Genomic DNA, 19,934 nt, shown 5'->3' on the forward strand with positions numbered 1-19,934 from the left:
TGCTTTGCCATGTGCACCAAAGCATGGTAAGTGGGAATGATCAGGAGATTCACTTAAAAAATATTCTCCTCTTTCAGACTAAAAAGGTCATGTAGATGTACCCAGAAGGTCCCATTTTGTGAATGCGCTCATATGACGTGCAACTCAAACAGAACTTCACTATACTCAGTATAAAACTCACTGACTACAATGCCACTATGCGTTCTACCCAAAATTTAGAAAGTGAGAGGGAAAAGTGTATGGGGGTATAAAATCTGTTGAGTTCAAAAGGTGTTCAGGACTTGTGGGATTTTTTTTAAAGTCTTGCTTGGCTTTTGTCATATTTCTATTCTCTTTTTTTCTTAAAGGGAAAAAGGGGCATATAAATACTGATACTGCTAGAACCATTTGTATCTCACAGGCTGATGGGTATTAGTCTTGCCTGTTGCAAGGGATGGAATAGTGCCCAGGAGGTGTATTGTGGGATTCCATAGACTGGGAGACTGGGGATGAAGAGAAGGCTGAGATGTAACTGTTTTAGTCAGATGGATTTTGTGGTGAAGTACTTGTATAAAAAAAGATTTTTTACCAATCTAGTTTTCTATGAATTTAATACGATTTCATAACTATGGCAGATTTCCAAGAACTTAGTAGTGACAAAGAAGCAGATGGTTCTGAAGAAACCACTAAATCCAGAGAAGGAATGAACTTGGAAGAGCAGACTACTGAGGTAAAATCTGACATCACCCAAGAAGGTAAAAAGTAAACCTTAGCTATTTTAAAGCTTGTCATTCCATGCTTTCAGAGTGCCTTACAGATTAAAAAATGTTTCCTTGTTAATAGTATTGTTATTCTGAGAAACATAAAATGAAATGGTGAATTCTGTCATTAAAAGATAACCTGGGTTAGTTAACGCATTAATACTATGACTCTATACAGGGAGAAAAAGTCCCACTAATTTTTGTAGGAGCTGAGCAGGTATTCTGATGAAAATTTTGGTATTTTCATGTATATATCTTTTTATAGCATCAGATTTTTTCAGCAGTTCTTAACAAATAAGGAGAAATGGTGTTAGTTCACAAACAAAAGACAAAATGAAAAGAGGATCTGAATTCAGAAATAAGAGCTCTTGCCACTTGAGTATGAGGAACTTAAAAGTATGCTAAATTTAAATTATCTGGGACAAGGAATTAATGTTTTAAAAAAATAAAGTTTGAGGTGGGGAATTTAAAAAAAATTTAAAATAACTATATTCTTAACTAGTGTTCTAATGTACTGCATGCAAGAGCACAGCAAATGAGTGAAGTTTAGCTTGAAGAAAACCACTGTTCTATCCAAAGCAAGTATGGAATCAAATATGAGTATGACATGAAGAATGCCTCTTGAGTTCATCTATTTTCATGCAAAAAATGCATAGGATGCATCAACAGTCCAGCTGCTACTCACATAATTTGAAGGGCTCGGCTGATGGCAGTGAAGTTGAGGCTGATGGGTTCAACAAGGCCAAGTGCAGTGTCCTGCACGTAGGGAAAAACAACCCTCGGAAGCAGTACAAGCTAGGAGCTGACCTTCTGGAGAGCAGCTCTGCAGAGAAAGACCTGAGAGTGCTGGTGGATGACAAGTTGACCATGAGCCAGCAATGTGCCCTTGTGGCCAAGAAGGCCAATGGTATCCTGGGGTGCATTAGGAAGAGTGTTGTCAGCAGGTCGATTCTGCCCCTCTACTCAGCCCTGGAGAGGCCTCATCTCAAGTACTGCATCCAGTTGTGGGTTCCCCACTACAAGAGAGACATGGAGCTACTGGAGAGAGTCCAGCGTAGGGCTACAAAGATGATCAGAGGGCTGGAGCATCTGCCCTATGAGGAACGGCTGTGAGAGCTGGGCCTCTGCAGCCTGGGGAAGAGAAGACTGGAGGGGGGGGGGATCTTATCAATGTGTACAAGTTCCTGAAGGGAGGGTGTCAAGGGGATGGGGACAAACTCTTTTCAGTTGTCCCATGTGACAGGACAAGAGGCAATGGGCAGAAACTGAAGCACAGGAAGTTCTGCCTGAGCGTGAGGGGGAATTTCTTCCCTGTGAGAGTGACGGAGCACTGGCCCAGGTTGCCCAGAGAGGTTGTGGAGTCTCCTTCTCTGGAGATCTTCAATGCCCGCCTGGATGCAACCCTGTCTACCATGCTCTATGTGACCCTGCTGAGCAGGGAGGTTGGACTAGACGGTCTCTTTCAACCTTACTGATTCTATGATTCTATGAAAGTTAATTGGCTTCAAGTACATGTGATAGTCAGTGTTCTGTTGGTACCAAAGAGTTGTTTTCCTGTTTCTTCTATGCTTCATTTCTCAGTTAAAATGTTTCATTGTTTTGACATAACTCATTTATTATCAAATTCTCTTTTCTCTTAATTTATAGTAATTTTGTATAGCACAAGCAAATGATTTATCACTGTAGTAGCCTAATAATATGCATACTGAAACATAGTTTTCAGGTTGACATAGACCATTAGAAGAACATTTGCTAGCTGTTATTTCTGTGAATAGTTTGCATGCACAGATGTCTTAGGCAGTATCTTCCAGCCTCCAATGTGCAGTTATCCCTAAAAAAATACCTTATTAATAGCTTTCATAGACATGAAGAAAACTTGAAAGTGTGAGTGTTTGTCATTCATATGATGATTCCTGTTGTGAACAGACTGAAACAATAGCTCCCAAAGATGTGAAAAGTGTTGCACATTTTAATAGGCTCTAAAGTTCTAATGTAAAGATTGTTTGCGTGCTAAAAATTGAGAACATGGAAGCAATGTTAAATACAAAAATAAAGGCCTCTCCAGTTCTTCTGTTTAATTCAATATACTTCTCAAATGTAATTCTTTTTCTCAATTTGCCACAGAATATCACCAGAATGCTGTAGATACTAGAGGCTCAGCTATCAAATTTAGAATTATCTTTCCACATGATGCATAATAACTTATCCATAATATTAACAAGTACTGTGTAGAATAGAAATGTCATTGAAAGTTCTATAATTACTTGAGCACTACCTCAGTTTTAACAATGTAAAAATATATTATATTACTCAAGAACTACCAATTATAGAATGACAAATTATAGCAATATATAAACTTATTGTGCTTATCAGTTTCACTATTTTTCTTGAAATAGTGTAAGATTATATTGCTCTGTTCATTTGTAATTAAGCAGAGAAATCTCTGCAAAAATATTATAGAGTTGCCTAGATGCATTTCTTTGTCTTTTTGAAAAAAAAACTAATGGTGCTTCAATCACATTTTTTCTTTAATATTATGAAATTGTATACCAGCAAAAACTATTAAGAGACACCACTGACGAAATATCTATTTCTCAAGCTGGAGAGGAGAGGTAGAATATAGGCTCTTTAGCTATGAAAACTGTAAAATCTGATTTTTTTTTTTTTTTTTTTTTTTTACTGTATGTAAACACTTAACAAGATAATTGACTTTTTCCTAGGGAGTTACTTGCGAACTTGAAGTTACTTGGTGAAAATAACCTGACAATGTGTAAATTTATGCATGTTAGAAAATATCAACAAAATCAGTGTAAAATATTGGTATAATTACAAAAAGCATGCCATTTTTTCCAAATTATATTCTTCACATAATAATTACTGCATTTGCTATAATCAGTTCTTCACTGAATTATGCTCTCATTTTATCAGATTGGTATGTAAATAGTGAACTAACTCTAATATTCCCTCAAAAAATTTTTGAACAATTACATTACATTGTATCAGCAATTAATAATCAAATATCAATCCAGTACGAGTGATTTGTGCATTTTAGGGAATGTAAGTTTCTTGACCCTAGATGATATGCTATCTTGAACTATGATTTGTATTAATTTTTAAATTAATTTGGTCAGGCTTTTGAGTTAGACTTCCGTGACAAATTCTCAGGTGCTGCAAGTGAAACAATATTGAAACAATATTTCATTTAGTGATAAAAAAAATACTGTTACAGTTTAAAGGTTTTTTTTGGAATGAGACAGCAGAGACAAAAAAATCTAACAAAACCATTACGAAATACTCTCCTGAACTTCATTTAGAGGGACTGTTCTTTGATTCGTTCTCAATATTATTTTGTAAGATTGCTTTGCCTTAAAATGTCTACTACATTCTACTCTGTGGTGGCTACATTTAGTGGCCAAGAAGTTATTCCTGAGGAGAGGATATTTTGAATACTTAAGAAATTTGTGAAGTGCTTAAAATAAATTTATATTAAAAGCATGGTATGTAATAATTTTTTTTTATGCAGCTGCAGCAAAAGAATCATTGTTAAGAATGCCAGAGATAACTTCTGACCACCCAGAAGTTCAAGCAATGGTAGAAGAAGCTGTAATAAATGTGTCAGAATCTGAAATAGTGCTATCACCTGAAGTATACGCTGAAGTATTGGAGAGAGCTATTGCAGAGGTAAAAGTACAAGTACTACATAACAAAGCACTTTCTTTCTAAGAGCTCCATGTAACTGTTTGTTTATTATCAATACATATTGTTAATTCTTCGGTTTGATCAGTCTGGTGTGTGTCACATAATCTAAAAACTTTACATAGGACTGAGGAGAGATGGAACAAGATCATGAAAGACAAAAATCTATTGACGGACTCTATATGCCTACAAACCATTTCTGTCTCACAAAGTTTCTGAGCTACAAGCTATTAAAGGCTGGGAGAATTATCTGAGAGAAGTATCACTGTACTCTTGCCCTATTCTTACACTCTTAGTCACTTTTAAAGATAAATTACCACGCTATATGAATCTTTGCTCTACCTTTGTGAAACTGTTCTTATACAATACATTCATCACCTTCTCGCTTATTTTGAAAAGTATCTAATTTATTATTTAAATTTGTCTAGCTTGAACTTGGGAATCTTGTTGTCACATAATATATCACATAATGAGAACTATGGAATTATTTCTTCATTAAAAGAGTGTTAGTGTATTTCATCAGTTTGGTCATAGAGCTCACCACTAGATACAAGTGTTTGTGGAAAGAATTGTATTTGAAGGCTAATCCAAGAATCTTGGATTGTTTTAAATTTGTTCACTGGTTTGTAAATCTCAAAACTGAAATCCAAATCATTTGCAGACAACCTTAAAAAAATTCTAGTATGTTCATCTCTTTTTAAAATGTTTTTATTTCATTAAGACATGTAAAATTATAAATGTCTTATATTTTATTAACATGAAACAACAATAGAGAAAGACTTATAAAGTTTAGAAAATCATTTTGTACTGTACAGTCTTTGTAAATAGCTCACAGGCTGTATTTTTCTTTTATATTACTGTCTCCAACTTCTTATAACAGCTCACTAAGAAGAACAAAGACAGGTTTCCTGGTGCTCCAGAAAAAGGAGGATGGGTAGTGGATAACTATCCTCTGTCAGTAGATCACTGGTCAGCTTTATCAGAAAAAGGACTTTTACCTGACACTGTTGTCTGTCTGCAGGATACAGAAAACAATGGTTAGTAAATGCAAACTAATGAAACTTATAACCCTTTTTCCTTTCTATTTTGATATCTGTGTATAAAGTATACTTGCAAGAAAATTCATTTTTTATGTCCCATTTATGAAGTTACAAGCATCTACGAAAAGTGAACAGAAGGATACACTGAATCAGTGAAGGTACCCTCCATTTCTTACAATTCAGATGAAGGGAGTTAATAGAATGAAAACAGGAATGTTTTATAAAAGCAGTAGAGAAATTTCTACATACTCCTATTTATAATTATCAGTGTTAGTAAAGATCACTGGAGTCTTGTATTTCTGGACTCTCATATTCTGTATATGGCTGGCCACTAGGCTTGCAAGTTGGCTTGTAATCAAATTTCTCTGCTTATAGTTGGGAAAAAAAAACTAACAAAAAAAACTTGATGAACTTCCTATCCAGCTGGATACAATAACTTAGTACCCATGAATTCAGGGGAAGGGATTTTTGCTTCAGCATTTCAAGCAAGAAGGAAGATTGGTACTAAGTATGAAAAACTAAACATATTCAAACATTGTTAAAAGTTTTGCCTGTCAAATCGTGTCTTAATGGATTATGCCTACTTGATTCACACCACACAGCAGATTTCATTGCCTTGGGCAATGTGTAATCATTACCTGTTCAACCCAAGTTCATTATCAAAATGCATTTTAGTATTAGAAATTCCCCTTCAAGAAAAGAATATGTCTATTCTTACCCAGACAGTTCAAGAAAACTCAGTAACTACCTGATATTAGAATCAGTCCAGACAGCTTTTCAAGCCCTTGTCCCTGAATATAAAAATCAACGTGGGCAAATCAAGCTTACAAAGTGTTCTTTGCACAGTATTCCTCAGGAAAAAAAAAAAAAAGATTTTGAAAATCTGGTATCATCCTTACAAAATTATCCTCAACTAAGCTACAGTACCCAACACTAGTTGGTCACATAGTTTTGTGAAATTTTGTAACATCTTAAACATCTTCAGCTCAGAGCCTTCCAAATACGGCCAGAGCTTGTGTACAGACTCAGTTCAGACTGGACCTTTCTATAAAAGTTCTAGATCCAGTGTTTATCAGAAAATCACATTGGTTGTTCCTGTCATTCAAGAAGGTCCTGTCTCAGATGCTCCAGAAAACTTCAGGACTCATTTAGATTGAATTTCCATGCCCAATCTTCCCTTTCCAGAAAACATAAGAACTTCAAAATGTCCAAGAACCTAGTTTCTGGGACACTGTGCCTTGTCCTTTCTCATAACTCTTTTGCATAAGAATATCTAGGAAGAATTATCTCAAAACATATATAAAAACAACCAATTTAAAAACAATATTTAAAAAAATCCCTTCATTCAGCTTTCATCTTCAAAAATATGCTTAATCAAAAGAATCAAAAAATCTGTGCTATTCACACAAAATTATCCTCTGCCTCAAATCAACAGCAGCTCAATTTTTCTAGCAGTTAAGTAACTTGTTTATCATAGCTCAAATACAGATAAAAATATTTTATGTGAGTTGACTATAGTGAACACATGAAGCGTGGGAGGAACGAGGATGAGTAAGATAAGGTGGAAGAGACAAGAGCATAATGTCTGCTTTAGGGAGTGGCTAAAGGTCTAGCTTTTTGCTTATGGCTGTGTTTCCTTGAACTTAGCTATTTTGTCTTTTCTTCTTCCTTATTTTCCTTTCAGCAATTTTGTTAATTCTTTCTTTCTTTCTTCATACTTTTATCTCTTAAATAATGATGATGTTCTGGAATTTACATTTTCACAGCACTTTTAATCATTACTTTGTACTCCGCTCCCTGAGCTAGCCTAAATTAACATAACACCACTGATATAAACAGAGTTTGGCCAATCAGCCATATATTATAAATCTATTTGCCAAAGTAAATAAATCCACAGAGTTCCCCATAGAAACAGCATATTCTTTATTTCTGTCAACCTGCTGCAGCACTATAGATATGTAGAGTCTTACACTTTAATTAGAATTTTGTTTGTTCCTTCATAGTTTTCTTTATACACATACACACCAAATAAATGCCAGAGTAACAGACAATGTAAAGGAAATGTAAGAGAAATCTTTTAAATGCTGTCTCCCCTATAGCCTCCATCATAACCTTTCTATATTCGGGACTCAGTTAGACTCCTGAAATTGAAAACAAAGCTCTAAAACTTTAAAAAGCAGCATTATAATGGCATTTCAGTGGTATATATGCCTTTAGGGGCTCTAAAAAGAAGTAGCTAAGTTGTCTATCATTTATTAAATCATTTGCCTATCTCAAAGAGTTTTAATTTTATGCAGTTTTATAAAATCTAGTGCTGTTGTATAACTATTGCAGGAATCTGTTTACTACACAGACTGTACTTAGCAAATAAGGATGAAATTGATGCTAAGATTTTGAAAAGACTAACAGATGAAGCATTAAAAGAGAAAGAAGAAGAAGAAGAAGAAAGGTAAAATATACTAAATAGCTGATTGTTTTAAATGATCACAAAAAATTCCAGTCTTACTTTGTGTTAAGGATATCAGTGCATTTATCAAGCAATACAAGTGTACTAAAAAAGTACATTAAGACTGATTCTGATGTATTTGAAATAATCCAATGTATGTTAATTTGAGAAACAACTCATTTAGAACAGTGCTTGTGGTGATAGAAGATTTTCTAGCTAATGTGTTTCCATCAGCCCCAGGTTTTTTTTTTTTTATTATACAATAACATTTTGGAGGATAAAATATTTTCAACTTCTGTTTGGTACAAACCAAATTGTATTTCAATTTTCAACAGTATTTTTCCATATGTTTACTTTCATTTAATATGTTTGCAGCTTGCTTCAGTAGTATTTATACAAATCTTAAGATGAGTAATCTTTTGATTACAGAAGAGAAATGCAAGAGATACTGAAGCTAGAGGAAGAGCGGCAACGTCTAGAGGCTGCTGAGGAGAAAGGTGAAAGCAAGTATCATTTGACTTATATTTTATCTAATTATATGTTTCAATTTGTTTAGCAATTTGATTTTTAAGCAGGTTTTAGTTTTGAATTCCTTCTTATATTCAGGATCTGGAAAAATGACTTTGTATTGCTGCCTTTGATCCCTTGACTGATTAATTCACCCATTTCTCTGTGTCATTCATATTAGATTGTTAATCTTTTTCTCTGCCTAGTCCTTAGAAATCTTTCACTGTAGATCACCAACTCATGTTTATCCATGGACTCTTGTGTTCCAGCTGTACTGAATTATTTATTGACTGTTGACCCTGAAATACATGAAACTATTAATTAGCTTTGTCAAGATCTATTGTGTTGTTATTTCAGCAGATATACTGTGGAAAGTAATTTGATTCTTTCCTCACACCACATTATTTTGGTCGATTGTTTCACAATGATTAAGGAGCCATTCACTATCTAGAACTTGAATATGGTGCTTTTGTCATTGCAGATAAAATAACCTGTGTCATCCCTTGAATCTATTTCATAATGTTTCTCTATATATCCATATGATTGTATGGAGAACCACCAAAATGGTAGTTTTGGTAACCATTACTTATGTTTTATGGATTAGTGAATTTCATACGTTAAGGGCATGTCTTTCATATACATTGTTTTCAGGAGGACAGGGTCACTCTGAGACTGCATTTGAAATTTGCATGAAAAATAGCCTCAGAATTCCAAGTAAATCAATTCATCAACACATTTTTAACACTTCATGGCTATCATGTAAGCTTTTAAGTTCCATATAATAAGTATTTTTAGGACTTTGTTCTGTTACTAAATAAAGATGTATATCAAATCATCTAGCATTGTTATGATTTTGGATGAGTCTGAAGGGCAGAAGTTGCTTTCTCTTCTCTAGTAACTTTTCCAAGTGGGTTATTAACTGTATTGAAACTTCCTACTCATCAAAATACCTATCCCCTCTCAGTAGAACACTCTACTAGAACTTAGGCAATCGCTAGTCAGAAACCCACAAAGCTGTCTGAAGGAGTAGCTTCCCAAAACTTCAGCCTGAAGCATTTAGAGTGGAACAGAAGTTTCTGCAGCAGTGGCTCTGTTAACGTGTTAGGCATTGCTGAATACAGTAGGAACATGTATTAGGAAATGCTGAATCTATAGTCCAGTAGAGGCAAGGCTGCTGCAGGTCAGTGGCCCCAGGTCAAGTCAGCAGTGAGTCTGAAGATGTGTTCCCAGTTCCCCTTTCATGCCCTCATCCCTCTATTTTCCATGCTTATTCTGTCTCAGTCCACTTTGATTCTTCCTTTTCCTTGCCTTTGGTCCTTCCTCTAAGCATTTGACAAGCAGTCTCACACAAAATGTTTTTTCCAGCATGCCTTAATGAATCTTATACCCCTTTAGGTAGTGAGCCCCCACCTCAGACTCTGAGGTTCTCCTGGGAGAATGTCTCCTGCTCACATTCACGCGGCTCAGTAGGACTCACACCCAGACAATGCCTTATCCTTTTCTTATGGCCCTGAGGGGAGCTGAGTCAAGGTGCTCTTTGTCCTTATTAGGTTACTGGGGTTCCCCCACGTGTTACTGTTCCTCTCCTCTTTCGGGTTTGTGGAGATCAGCCTTTAGTCGCATAACCTAATAAAATAAAAAGGAAAGGAATTGTGTGTTATATGAGGTTTCCCCTTTTATAACAAAGTTAATAAAATATTTTGTGTAAGGACTTTCTTACTTTGCTTCTTTCTGTATTGAGCAGAACTGCTTATTAGTTTTGTTCAGCCTGTATAATGTCTTTATATTAGAATTGTGCTACATTTTGTTTCTGTCAATGATGCTATAAATGTCCTGGTCAAGAGTGAGTAATCCGTGAGGAGTGAGATTCTGAGGGGCAGGTGACTGTCACAGAATTGACTGGCTCTTTTCCTCCTCAGACTGTTCTGTCAGTTGGGTCAAGGTCTAGAATTAATTCTGGTTAGTTTCAACATTCTTGAACCTCAACACCCAAAAAGGTTGCAAGATTGAAATTTCTTTTTTTGCCTTCTTTAATCGCTGCCTGGTTTCTTAGAATATTATGTTACTGTCTGATTTTGATCTGCTGTCAGGATGAAGTACCATGCACAAGTGTCTGTTTCTGCCCAAGAATGAGATTGGGGAGACTTCAGTGGGTTTGCTTCTGCTGCTGTAGGGTCTTCTGATTTCTCCATGGTAGCTTGAAATATCATCTAAGACCTGGAGTTGAAACTCAAAACTGAACTGCATTTTAGAATTCCCACTTTGTTTCTTTTTCCTGGCAGTGAAATGTCTTTGTTTCAATCATAAGATAGTGGTTTCTGTCAAATAAGAATATAGCCAAGCTTATGCTTTGTATTGCCAGTATGTCTCACATACACTGTCTCTTATGCAGCCTGGCATCTATTGTATTTCTTACAACCATATATAGAAAGGGCCAAGTCATAGTGGTGGTGGTAGTATCAGATATATTGAATTTGATAATTTGCTTTTATTTTTAATTAGGTAAAAATTCACCTATTATCTGAAAAAAATAAACCAGCTTTGCAGGGCTCTTTAAATTAGAAACTTTAAAAATTTTCTATATAAAGTAGAAAAAGTCTTAAAATTTCTAGCAAAACAACTTTTTAGCTTTTCTAAAAAGTTTTCTAGCAAGTTCTTCTCCAGAATGATTGAGTTCTGAAGTATTAAATATAGAGTTCTACAAAGTTAGGGTATTATCTCTGTCAAAAAACAAAGATCATCTTGGTTGTGAATATTTAACTCATATATTGATCTGAGTATATTAAAATAACAATAAAATACATGTTTTCCTACACCTACATTTGACTACCATAATCAAATACTGACTCACTGAAACACTTCTGTCATGCTGATCTTAGCCTGATATCTGTTTCACATGTAGTGCCATCAGCACATTGACTGCAGCTTTTTTTCCCATGTGATACATCTTTATAAAAAATATAAATGAATTATATGTTCATAGTTATTTCTTTTTATAGCAGTCATGGTATAAAAATGAAAACTTGAAAAACTATTCCAGAACCCTAATCATGCTCTTTTTGTGTCTCATATAAATAATATGCATTTCAGTAATTACAATTTTTGTGATCTCAGTGGGACGTTAAAGTCACTGTGATTGCTTCAGGATTGAACATACTCAAATTCATAATATTATCTGTGTTTAAAAGAAAAAGATCCTATTAATGAGCAAGATACTTACCCATTCTCATATCTCTTAATGAGATTGAAAGTACTGGGAGAAAGAGATTTTGGGTAAATTTTTCAAATGTGAAAGTTACAATATGTAAAAATTTAAGTGAGTTAGGAAGTTAAGCTCAATGCTGAAAATGTCTGGTGAAAGTACACAAAAAATTTGTCTGGTAACTCTTGCCTGTAGTGACCAGTTGCAAATTATAGCCCTGCATCTTCTTTCCATTTCCCTTGAAACAATTATTCTGAGCTCAAATTATCATCAGGAGCTTTCAAATGTTTCTAAATATTTATTTTCAACAGAGTGAATATACATTTCTTTAAGCCAGAAAACAGTTATATGACCTCAGAAGAACATATTTCAGCACTGTAGAAGAGTTACATAATTTCAGATAGATCTGTGGATTCATTTCAATCTTCTTGAGGTAAAATTTGGAATATTTCTTTCCTGCAGCATTTCAGCATTAAAATATCCTATACAATCGATCCAATGAACCAAACAGTTGTCATAGTTTAAAACTTTATTTTCTGTGCTTTATCTATCATCTCTGCTTTTCTGCCAGGTATTACTCCGTCTTTACTACAGACTCAACAGGAGTAAATGTATACCTTTGCTTCAGTCACCACCACTCAGCCTACTGTATTAGTGCAAGCTCATCTCCACTGGTGTCACTCCTGCCACTATTATTATTTGGGTAGTAATCTCTGACAGGGAATAGACTTGTAGATGGAGCTGATAATTCCAGCTGTGCTCTCCTGTGCTTGTCTTTCAGAGCTGTTAATATCAGTATTTCTTATAAACTCTTAAATATTGATCCCTGTTTTTCTCATACTGCACGTGGTGGAGGATTGAATCAATACACGTATTTTTAGCTCTTATTTTATGTTGTTGCTTTTTTATTTTTATCTTCATGTTAAGTTCACTGAGACATTTTAAACAACAAAAAGACAGAACAAAAGTAATAATACTTAAACCTATACTATATTTTAGTATGTTTTCTCTCAAGTCTTTGAAGAAATGTGCTTTATAGAATCAATTGTAGTTACAGCATTTACGTGTCAGCTGATACGTGCCTGATCGTACAGCCTCTAAATGTATTTCCTTTTTCTTTTCCTGACTGGCTTGCATGCTGATCTGTGTTTCTCTACCTCTAACCAGAAGCTTTTGTATAAACTGAGATTGAACAAGGAGAATTTATTCATCAGCAGGCAGGGGATTGTATGACAAACTTCAGAGCACTTTTGAAATGATATTGACTTCACAGAAACAGTTTGTTCAGCCTTTGAGCAGTGTTGCATGGTCTTTGTATCCACTTCCTGCTCTCCTTCATAAGCCAGATATAATAATTACATTCTAATATCTATAATCACAGTATTTCAGTCAAAGAAAATCCAAACTATGAAACAGAAAGGATTCTAATTCTTTTAGTGTCTCTTTCAGTGAATTAAAGGCTAAGGAATATTGGTTTAATATAGCTATACTGTCATTAAGTGTATTTTTTTGTGAGGCTTTTTTTTTGAATATAGTTTGAACACAGAATGCAGAGTTTGTAATAAATGAAAATATTCTTACATAAAAGCACTGAATTAAACATACTATCTCTCCCCTTTATTCACAATCATGAGCAACTAATAGGTGGTTTGCCTTTTCCCACACATCAGGTAGCTGATCTTAAAATATGTTTTGGACCCTGTACAGTACCTGAGCATCAAAGTTACTCCTTGTTTGCTGGTGGCCACATGTAAGTTTTGCAGAATGATCCAAAAATATTTTTACTTTTGTAGGGCCTCCTTCATCCCTCAATGGTACTGTTAAATTTATTGATGATTATACTTGTGCTCACAGAATTTGAAGACCATGATGAGCAGCCTCTACCTGAAACCAAACAAATATCTGAGAGACGGTCCAGTGATTCTACTGATTATAAAGAAGAATCTAAACCTACAGGTTAGACTTGGAACTTATATATCTTACTTGCTAGTATCAATAATGGTATGCCTTCCTTTTCTGGAAGTTTTTACTATATGTGAAAATTGGCTGTGAATGTCATTCCTTACTTATTTTTTTTCTTCTCAACAAGTTTATAATAGGGTAGTCAGAGTCAAGTTATTTAAGCACTTATAAATACAATTAAAGGGATGTTTTTATTTCATGTTAAAAACAATCTACTAGGTAGTTACACTTTGAAAAACAAAGGACAAAACCCTATTTTCACTAGGAAATACTACTAGGTATAGTCTAAATGCCAAATTAATAAATGTGTACAGGAATCTATACAAATAACAAATAAAGTGAATGTTCTTGTCATGCATGCGCATTTACTACAGGATGAAGTGATAAGTGAGGGGAATCAGAAGAAATAAAATATCTTGAAAATCACTCAAAGATTGTGACAAAAATAACAAGTGAATGACAAATAAATGAAGGAATGAAAAAAATATCAGGAAAAAAATCTGCCATATTCACAGATACCTGCTGGTGATTTTAACAAATCTTAGTGCTACAGACCATTTAAAATTTATTATTATATTCATATGAATACATTAAAGTAGGTCTTCTCTTACCCTGCAAAGTATAGGAGTTGAAAGTAATTGCACAAAAATATTAGGATCTCTGAACCAAAAATAAGGTAAGGAAGAAACACATGTATAGAGAGGTTTATAGTTACACTCCATTTAAGAACAGATAAAATTAGCTGGACAAGTACTACTTGTTTTAGTATTTCTTTATAAACATAATACAGCAGCAAAAGTATCTGAATGAAAATCGATAAAGAAATAGTTATTTGACATAATGTTCCAATAGCTTTGCTTTATTAAAATAATACTTTGGGGTTAAGCTTATAGCAACACAGTGGTGAATTAAGATCAGAAATGATTAGTCCACTTCCTGAGGCTAGAGAGCTTGGTAAAAATGCAAATGAATTAATTTGAAATTTGGATGTGAATGAATAAAATATGACCTGTATTTTTCTTGCATGCATTGTCCTGCTAACAGCTTACTAGTTTTCATGTGGAGTCATGTTTTCTTCTTTCTGGTAAGAGGTAATATTCTGCAGTACATGGAACTCCATGGAACCATGAGATAATGAAGAGAAATCACACAATGGCCTTCTCTCAAAAAACACTTTGAAGGCAATTAATCTTTTATAAAGATAGACTATTTTAGTTTTTAACATATAAATTTTATCTATTAGGATTTTTAAAATACATTAATGTCCAGAAGAGAAATGAATATGATTTTATTGAGAAACATTTAATTTTAAATAGCAAGTTGCTAAATGTACATATTTTAACACTTTTTGTGTCTCTTCAATCCTTCTTCATTAGAAAGAATCAATATAATCGGTAGACTTAATTGTATTTTATTTCCAAACTCAATAAATCAGTACTCACAATATAAGCTTGCCCATCAAGTACATTTCACTGTAACCAGCTGAAGATTATTTGGCAGCATATATTTATCAGTAAGGAATGAAAAGTCTGTTTTAAACAAACCACAGGATCTTTTGGGAAAAAACAATCAAACAAATTAAAATGTGTTCATAATAAAATACATATCAGTTTCAGGGAATGAAATCTCTCATTTGCTGTTCAGTTTATTTGGTCAAATCCTTAACAAAGAAGACATTAAACCAACAATGTGCCCTTGTGGCCAAGAAAGCCAATGGGGTGCATTGTCAGGAGTGTTGCCAGCAGGTTGAGGGAGGTGATCCTGCCCCTCTACTCAGCCCTCATGAGGCCTCATCTCGAGTCCTGTGTCCAGGTCTGGACTCCCCAGGACAAGAGAGACATGGAGCTACTGGAGAGAGTCCAGCATGGGGCTGCGAAGACGATCAGAGGGCTGGAGCATCTGCCCTATGTGGAACAGCTGTGAGAGCTGGGCCTCTTCAGCCTGGGGAAGAGAAGACTGAGGGGGCATCTGATCAATGTGTACAAGTACCTGAAGGGAGGGTGTCAAGGGGATGGGGACAAACTCTTTTCCGTTGTCCCCTGTGACAGGACAAGAGGCAATGGGCAGAAATTGAAGCACAGGCAGTTCTGCCTGAGCGTGAGGGGGAATTTTTTCCCTGTGAGAGAGATGGAGCACTGGCACAGGTTGCCCAGGGAGGTTGTGGAGTCTCCTTCTGTAGAGATCTTCCAGGCCCACCTGGATGCAACCCTGTCTAACCTGCTCTAGGTGACCCTGCTGAGCAGGGAGGTTGGACTGGATGATCTCCAGAGGTCCCTTCCAACCTTACTGATTCTGTGACTCTATGATTCTATGAAGACATGCTGGCTGCTGGTGTCTCTGTCTCCACCTTGGCAGAACATAATAGTGGCAGGAAGAACTTCATCTTTTTTGCTGTTGAATATGGGCTGAGTACAGAACAAGTCCTGTCTAGTATCAGCAGAACACTTAAAAATAATAATAATAATAATAAAGCCTTTCCTCCCCCAGTAATTCAGTCAGATAATGTGGGGGCAGAAAGCTTTTGAGAATTGTTTGTCTCTATGGTAACTACACTCAGTAAAAGCAAAGAAGACACAGAGCAAAGTAATTTGAGAGACTGCCATAGAGGCATTCCTTATGAAAGCTGCAGATTTAGGGAGGTGTGGGATTGTCTCATACCACCCTTGTGATAACGAAAAAATTATCAAGAACAGCATAGCTAGAGAGACTGACAACTAATAAATTGGTCCCCTGAAGGGATTTTGTTTGGATTTTTAATCCATTTATTTTATTTTATTGCTGCTTTTTCAATATATTTTTCTTGGCTGTGTTTATTATTTCTTCTAAAATCTTTTATCACTGTATATCACCTATGAAACAGAATATCATAACTTCTATGTAATAGCAAAGGTATAGTTGTCTTATTTTATTTTCAATATTGTTTTTCCCTGAAACCTAGCTAGAAACAAATCAAATACCATGTAGGCAATCTTTTGATCATGATGAGGTTCAAGTACCTGAACCAAACTAAAATACTGTTTACTTTCTCCATCTAGGAGCCCCTTTCCCTCTTCTTACATAAGGAATGTAATTCTTTCTTTTGTTGTCTTTCCATTCTTTCAAATGTTTCTCCAGTTTGCTTAGGCCTATGTAATCTATTAAAAAAAACCCTTATATCAGTATGCAATAATGGCTGCTGAAAAAGTTTCCTTATGCAAGAAAACTCTCTGGTAGAAGTAATCTAACTGAATTATGTGCCTAGAGTAGAGAAACAAGGCTGGAACATATGCTTGTCCATCATTTCTTAAACACAGCTTATCAAAAAGGTGTAACATTAATTGTGAGATTTTTTTAAGATTACGTGTCATATGGATACCCTCTTTTCATACTTTTTCGATGGATTTGTTATTATGTTCAATATTTTGTCTCAACTGATGTCAGATATTGATTTAAATCTATTATTCTGCCTGTATATTTCCAAAGCCTGATGACCTACTCAGAACTGAGAGGTTTTTAAAGGGCAGGACCATAAATGATGATCTGCAAAATGCTAGATCCAGACAGCACGCATTTCCATCTTCAGTATATTACTACTCCGAAAATGTCTGTGGTTCTCAGGGCAGGGCATGTGGTTTCTACAGTGTGAATATGCCAAAGATAACGTACAGAAAGCAGTTAGTGCAAGCTAGTTAATATATTCTTTGCTTATTTTCTTAAAATCTGTGTTCATAATGGAATCATCATTACACAATACGTAAGTGCTACTCAAATTTATGCAGATTTTAGCTAGCTGTATTTCTGTTTCATTTGGAATACATCGCTGCAGAATACAATATAATTATTTTTTGCATTTACACAATACACTTGAATGTACATGACCAGGTAGCTAATTCCTATTTAGAACCTCAGAATGAGACAGCAACATAATTGCAGAGAATAGCTAATGAAATGAAATATGCACAGAATGATTGTTTAACTTAGTAAAAGGCAAATGTTTATAAACGCTTTTTAAGAAAAAGATTAATTTCTAATTCAAGATCAGGGTATTTGAAATCTGCAGAGTGTTTCTGTTTAATGATATGCCTATTTGCACTTGTGGTTTATGTTTGGATTAATAATCGTTCAACTAGAGTGAAGGTTAGCCACTGAGGTGTCAGTTTAATAGTTACGTGTTGTGCAAACCTGTAAAAGAGGGGGAATACGTTAAGTATTTTTTGTTATAAAAGATCACAAAAATACTTGCTGAAATACTTATATGTTAATCTATTATTTTAAAATCGCTCAAAGTTCTGTAGTTCATCTTGGGAGCAACGTGTCAGGACACAGGAAGGGCTGGCTGCTTCCAGCAAAGCAGGAGCCAACTGTTGTAATGTAACACGCAGGGCTGGGACCAATACCAGCCAGGGCTCCATCCCACCACCCTCGAGAAAGGCAAGCAGGGCCGACCCAGAGATGGCAGGCAGGTGCAACAAAGAATCCAGATCCTCAAGTAAGTCCATGGTGATGAGGCAGGTCCAACATCAAGCTAGGAAGTCAAGTCAAGATCAGGCCTGCTGAGGGTAACCAGGGTCAGACACAGTCCGGTGATTGTCAGACAGGTCCATAGTGACAAGGAAGGCAGTCCATGGGTCGGGGTCCAGGTCAGTCAAGGTCCACGACAGGCATGGGCATGGCTCTGATGGTACTGCAGACACCACAACACAGCTCTGGCAGGGACTGAACATTCACTGATGAACTGAAGTGGAGGCCTGGGCCCAGAAGATAGGTGCCCACAATGAGGCTGATTAGGGCTACTTAGGCCTATTAATGCCCCAGGACCCTAACCTGGCTAAGATATTGCCCTAGAGTATACTATTTATGAGAAATTTCAGTTTATCAGATATATAGCAGAGGTGAATGAGAATATTGAGTGAATAAAAGTTTCAGCCCCAGAAATGAAGGAAGAATAAAATTCTTGAAAGTATCTAAGTATTTATAAACTTCCTAAAGGTCTACAGCCATAAGGAGATGTAGGCATTACAGTACCCAAAACTGCCACACTAATTTTAAGTGCCTGGCTTCATGCATGGAAGCTGTCCAAGCAGGAGAAATCAGTTAAATGTGTTCCTTAGCTGGCAGGCTCTTATCACCATGGATCCTAGCTGCTGTTGCCACTTCTGGACGACGTTTTAGTTGGTAGGGTGTTAGACAAAAGTTAGGCAACATTGCTACTTTGACCAATCTCATTATGTTTAGTGCCATTTCTTGCAGAAACAGGCATATCTAATCTAAGACATCCATCTATGTTGTACTTTATAATAGCTTTTTTTTGTGGACCTCTATTTTGGAAAATTAAACATGACATTTCTGAATTCCTTCAATAGTCCATTTAATTGTATGAAAAGCATTCAATTCTGGTAGGGAAACACATACTTTTTTTAAAGAAAAGAATTATAACATGGCAGTTTAGTGCTTCATGCATTGAAAATACATATCATTGGAATTTTTCATGTTGAAGCAAACAAAAAAACATAATTTGCAATACTGCAATTTTACCTAGAGAGAATTGGCCTGCTTAATGGCAGAGAGTAACCATAAAAAACAGTTTTTAACTTTTCTCTTTTCTATATTTTTAAGAAAAGGGTCAAAGGTATTACCAGATAAGGCATTAAGGCTTTCATTTTCAGTATTACTTCTCCTTTTTAGGTGTAGGATGTAAGGAAAAATGGTATTTATGGTCCTTTTTTTAGAAAAATCATTGAAAGTTCATTGCATATGATAAACCTGTTGTTGCTTATGTCAAAGTCTGTTCCTGTTCTTTCAAAGTGAAAACAAGAGAGATAAAAAGAGGAAGATAAAATTATAGCAAAGTAGAAAATTGCTCTGTCCCTTGTGCAAGTTCAATCTTGCATCTTCATTTCTAGCAAAAGACAAGCGCAGCATATGCTCTAAGCCCCACCAGACTTACACTAATATTGTCCATTTAAGTCATTGCTCTCAGCTGCTTTTCTGGCTGTAATTTGAAAGCAATGATGTCAGACTTATTAAACAGAACACAAAAGAGTAATGATAGGAAAAAGAAGAAAAACGAGGTTGAAAATGATACGTTGGCAGGAAATGGGTATAGCAGCAACCACATACATTTCACCCTGCTGGAAACTGTTCATGATTTAGTAAGGACAAGGAGATGGTGATATCATCGAAGCACTTCTGCATTTTCTTCTACCTGAGACAGATCTCTGTATTAGGACTTTAAGGGCCTAATAATATCTAAATGGATCTTAAATGGAGCCATAAGAACTGATGAGTAACTTTCTCATTTTCTGTTGTTGTGTCCTGCTGTCAGCATCAAGTTGATTTTTTAATTCCCTTTGGCTTTTTCA

The 19,934-nt window shown here is 35.4% G+C and overlaps 1 protein-coding gene across 1 annotated transcript in view; it reads left to right on the forward strand.

The window, feature by feature from the left end:
* AK9 (adenylate kinase 9) overlaps nucleotides 1-19,934 on the forward strand; it is a 72,272-nt gene that overhangs the window by 20,254 nt on the left and 32,084 nt on the right. The window contains 6 exon segments of the mRNA XM_062570971.1: nucleotides 624-734; nucleotides 4,276-4,421; nucleotides 5,317-5,473; nucleotides 7,811-7,925; nucleotides 8,352-8,419; nucleotides 13,486-13,587. Of these exon segments, the coding sequence (XP_062426955.1) occupies nucleotides 624-734; nucleotides 4,276-4,421; nucleotides 5,317-5,473; nucleotides 7,811-7,925; nucleotides 8,352-8,419; nucleotides 13,486-13,587 (699 nt within the window).

This window comes from Rhea pennata, chromosome 3 (assembly GCF_028389875.1).
Source record: "Rhea pennata isolate bPtePen1 chromosome 3, bPtePen1.pri, whole genome shotgun sequence".
NCBI classification, from domain to species: domain Eukaryota; kingdom Metazoa; phylum Chordata; class Aves; order Rheiformes; family Rheidae; genus Rhea; species Rhea pennata.